At 43.7% G+C, this 4888-nt stretch overlaps 1 protein-coding gene across 1 annotated transcript; it reads right to left on the bottom strand.

Moving 5' to 3' along the window:
* Positions 1–624: 624 nt before the first annotated feature.
* Positions 625–4610, bottom strand: LOC149288720 (tapasin-related protein-like). The gene is made up of 5 exons (XM_089491429.1): positions 4310–4610; positions 3277–3495; positions 2263–2574; positions 1512–1805; positions 625–707 (listed from the first exon to the last, which is right to left on the bottom strand). Exons 1-5 carry the CDS (start codon positions 4608–4610, stop codon positions 625–627), a joined length of 1209 nt encoding a protein of 402 aa, XP_089347555.1.
* Between the last annotated feature and the right edge of the window lie 278 nt (positions 4611–4888).

Raw genomic sequence — 4888 nt, 5'->3', positions numbered from 1 at the left:
GTCATCCAAATGTTACAGTTCCCAGAAGCATGTTGGCACTTTTTCACCTATGTCTAACAGCAGCAGGATCATAATTTAACCAAAAATAATAATAGACATAGAGTCGTTGATATACTTTATAAAACTTCCTAAGCTGCGCATTATGAAATGCCAAGGGTTATGAATGAAAAGCCTGGTATGTTTGGACACATGTGTGATCAAGGTGAAGGTCTGCATGCTTGAGCTCAGGTGGAGTAATCTAGCCCTAAAGATGTCGCTGCTGTTCACATGGTCTACTTTTCAAAATGGTTGGATTAGACCTTTGTCTAAAGACTTTAAATCAGAAGTAGTGACCAGCACTGAGTACATCAAAGTCAAGTCAATTGATCTAGGTGGACCTTGAATGTACGTAGGAGAATGTGCCATTGTGGGTGGAAATTTCAAGTCATGATCCTTTGCTTGCTATAGTGGCCCCCGAAATGGTGCAGCTATTGGCCACGGCCATTATAATATCTAAATCATTTTCACCGGTAACATTCTCAGCTCGACGATGTCCAAGGTCTTCCAGAACACAGCGTAGTAAATATCCTCCCGTCATGCTGGTGACATCACGATCCATCTGAAAGTCTTACGTCGCCGTTCTCGCTAAAACTTGAAGAGCATTTGAACGGCGATGATGATTAGCAATGGGATGATAAGGACAGCGATTCCATATGATGTATCTTCCTCTGATCAAGGAAGAAAAGAAACAGCATTAAATTCCACATTTATCATGATGATGTAACCCTATCCGTTATAACGGTGATACAGAGTATCATTAATGCTTACATTACTTGTCTAAATGACGTACAGAAGTTCAGTTTAAGTGAATTTTATGTAAATATAAATATACTACATTTTCTTTGATGGAATAAATAAATATGTGACAATGTGTTGGGAGTGGTGAGAATTAAACAAGTAAAAAATGTCTCAGACTCTAAAGGAAGTGGACAGTGACGCGATTTATATTATAATCTCTTAATTAACTGATTTGGTTAATATATGTGGAAATATTTTGCCAGGAAGTGCCGAGCTTCACGGAAAATTAGTGGGAGTAGCAGCAGCCAATCACTTGTACGCTAGTATTCAGGTAGCATACATATGATTGGCTGTTGCTTCTCTCTTTCACTTTAATGGTAGCTCAGCTGCCATTGACTAGAATCAGAGTTCTACTGAGCATGTGCAAGAAGCATACTGAGGTATGCTCCCTGCTTTCAGTAGAGGCTGCTGGGGGAGGAGTTAAATGAGACAGAAGTCTACTTTTCTAACTCCCATAACTAAAGAATGCTTTGGAGAGGATGCAACAAGGAACACAATATGCATTTATTGTGAAAATAGGGCTGGAGTGTAATAAGTCTGTCCAATTAATGGGTAAATATGTGCTCATCTTCTCAGTGAGTGGAGTAGCTCCACTTACCACAAGTGGTGTACCTTTTAGCTTCTGGAAACACTCAGGGTCATAGAGTGTTATGGTAAATTTCATACTAAAGTACCTTGTAGGGGGAACTGCACTTGAACTGGTTCGCCGATGGACACATGCGACACTGTACAGGTGTAAATATCATGGGAAGCTCCTTCTGGTTGGTTGGGAATGGTCAGATAACTGGTCAAGTTGTAGGTCCCATCGCTGTTTCGTCGATGGCTGGAGGTGACTGGAGTAGAATGAGTGACTGCTGACCCGTTCAGCAGCCACTCAACCTCCACATCCAGAGGGTAGTATCGGTCAGTGCGGCAGATCAATCGAGGCTCTGGGGTCTTGGTTAGGATGACGGAAACCAAAGGGGGCTCTGAGGACAACACAGGTCTGTCACTTAATGACGTTCGAGTTCATTATACCTCAACAACTCTCTCCAAGTAAATATTGCTTCAAATTCTGGACCATCTCTGTCTGGCAGAAGCCATTGACCCATGCGACTGGGCCATATACTTATTTGTAACCAACCACCAACTCATCTGATTCCTTGATGACCTGAGGCTTCCTCTACCCCACATAACCTTTAATAAAACAGCTTATTACCTGTTTTAAGCCTGAACTACATGATTTATCATGCTCAGACGCTCACTCTCTTTCCCTTTTATCTTTTGACAAACCTGATGTTCTGCTGACTTTGGAACCCAATGGACCCCAATTTTTTTTTCTGTAATCCATTCCATAGTCTTAAAGTCAACTGACCTAGGTTGCCCTTAAACCACCGAAATCCACCCTTTGACCTTTCATCTGCTAGCCATTAATTTGTAGCTCACCCATGATCTGTAATTTGAGGACCTGCTGTAAATAATGCTGTCTTGAAGTCACCGTACAGATATAGGTCCCCTCGTCCTCCACACGGACACCTTTTATGATCAAAGACATATCTCGTTTGTGCTGCAACGTCCCGGGATCTATACTTATCCGGCTCCCGTCTTCAGGTACAACTTTTTGGCCTTTGCCTTCCTTCTGCAGATGCCATTCCACCGTTAGCCCTTCGGTGTCCCCCCAGACCTCACAGCCCAGCGAGACATTCACGGAAATCGGGGTCAGAAATGAGGGGGAAGACGATGAAAGCAAGAGTTTCACTGGAAATAAAATAATGAAGAGAGAGAAGGCATGAGAAAATAAAGGCTAGAAAGAGTCAACGATTGCTCTGTGATCACAGGAAAGGTAAGCGGCGCTGGAGTAGAGATTTAAGGAGGATGTGTTTTTTGCTTTGCTATGGCAACAACCTATCAGTGCTTGCTTTTGTGCCACATGACAATAGAGTGCTCATGGCAAAAAATAGGAATTTTGCAAAATTGTACACAATTAAAGGATCTGGGCATTTAACAGGAGTGAGAATGAGAATCCTAAGAATGAATAAGGAATGATGGATTAATTAATTAGTGGAGGGATGAAGGTTTAATGGTATTAAAGGCTTGAGAAAGACCTGTGCGTCAAAACGTTGCCTCTGTGAAATAAACTCACCTTATCATTTGAGTGCTGAGCCTTTGCTTCTTTATTTTGGTTTAATGGTATTGTGACGAATGTGTACGGGTGGAGGAATGGAGGCGGCTGGAACAGATATGGGGAAGCGAGGAATCGGAGACACCGGCCTACAGTCACTTTTACCCAGAGCTACTACATACCATTTCTGCTAAAAAACTGGTAGCTGGTTTTAGAGAAAGAGGTCCTTCAACCTCAGTCCTTTCCATCCAGTCCCTTTTAGAAACAACCTGGTAAGACGCCGTCCAGTGAAGATAAATTAGTCATTTGTGGACCTTGCTGAGAATGACAGACCTCACCTGTCGTGGGTATAATTCTTGGTTGGCTCGGGACGCTCTCAGTCGCTGCATCTCCAGCCGGCTGATCTTCTTCTAGCAGTAAGGAGATGCTGAGGTCCGGCAGATGGAGGAAGACGACATAAAACTGGGTGTAGAGATGGGACAATTCACACAACACGTCCTCCCCTTCACATTCTGCATGAATCAAGCGCTCAGCAAACGGTAGTGGGCTCCAGTTCACTGGGGGGGGGGGAATAAGAAAAAAGAAAATATAGAAACACAGGATTTGACTGCAGATCAGTCCCATTCATCTATTTGCCCATCAGTAATTTTCTCATCTTGTATTCAATAGCGATATGTCTGTCTCCTGCATGTTTAAATTCCCTCATTGTATTAGCCTCTACCAGTTCTGCTGGGTGGCTGTCCCACTTATCTACCCTTCTGTCAGTAAAGTGAAGCTTTCCCACATTACAACAAACCTCCCTCCTGTGTCGAGGCATGCTCATACAGCGCGCCGTGGGTGCAAGTTGAGTGTTATTTGCAGAGACGTGCCACTTCTTGATGGACAAACGCACACAAGATCACTTCATGCCCGTCACGCGTAGTTGCACACAGACACAGTTTGTTTTTTTGTGTATCAGATACACTCACAAAAGCACACACCCTCACACACACATAAAATACATTTTATATTATATAAATTATTAGGAAGCCTTGGAAACTACGTCGGGTTTAATAATATAATTGTTATTACCCCTCTGTTACCTGACATGAATAGTTTCAGAGAATTAACCCCTCTGTAGCTCTTATTCTGGGGCAATGCACGCCGGAACCTGGGACAAGATTGCAGGACTGTCATGGGCAATCCGGGACATGTGGTCACCCTAACTCCCAGCTCCTATATGTGTGCCTGCGTAGACATCCAACCCAACTCATTCCTCTACTGAAGTCAAAGGACACCAACAAGCATGCGCGTGCAGATGATTAGCATGTCTGGTGTCTCTGATGCCCCGTGTTACTGGCAGATGAATATGAGAGGTTGGCAGTCGGTTACCTGTGGCTTGAAAGGTAGTGGTTTCCTTATCTTGAGGTGGAACATAGTCTGTTCCAGGATCCAGACCTCCTTCTCCTGTAACTTCAATGTTACTTAGGACTAGAGTAATGTCTTCCCGTGGGAATGAAACACCTCCTCCCCCATTTTGGCCCTTCAGTACATGCGAGCACGGCAGGACAATATCCACAACGCGCGGACCCCCGGCCAAGTCGGCAGGCAACCCCTGCAAGCCTAAAATAAAATCAAAATCATTTTCTGTGTAGTCCCGTCTTCGGCTGTTAATGTCCTGTGTCTCCACCATATCCCTGAGTTCTAATCTTTTATTTAAATTCTAGTTTCTCCACCAATACCGATGTCTCTGGAGTAACCTGGAATTTTCATAAATGGTATTCCTCATCCCCATCAAGTCTCACTCCCACAAACTTTACAGTATCTGCAGGTGCCTCCTGGTCACCATACTGGAAATATCAGATTTCCCCCTCCATATTTCACCCTTCATACCTTTTAATGTCTGTCAACTCTTCGCACATCAACATCCAGACCTCTAAGAGTCCTTCTTCCAACCCCACCCTCACAGAA

This window comes from Sceloporus occidentalis, unplaced genomic scaffold (assembly GCF_023333645.1).
Source record: "Sceloporus occidentalis isolate IW3139 unplaced genomic scaffold, rSceOcc1.0.p SCAF_50, whole genome shotgun sequence".
NCBI classification, from domain to species: Eukaryota; Metazoa; Chordata; class Lepidosauria; order Squamata; family Phrynosomatidae; genus Sceloporus; species Sceloporus occidentalis.
Note: the sequence above shows the minus strand (reverse complement) of the source record. Positions and strands in the feature narration are given on the sequence as shown.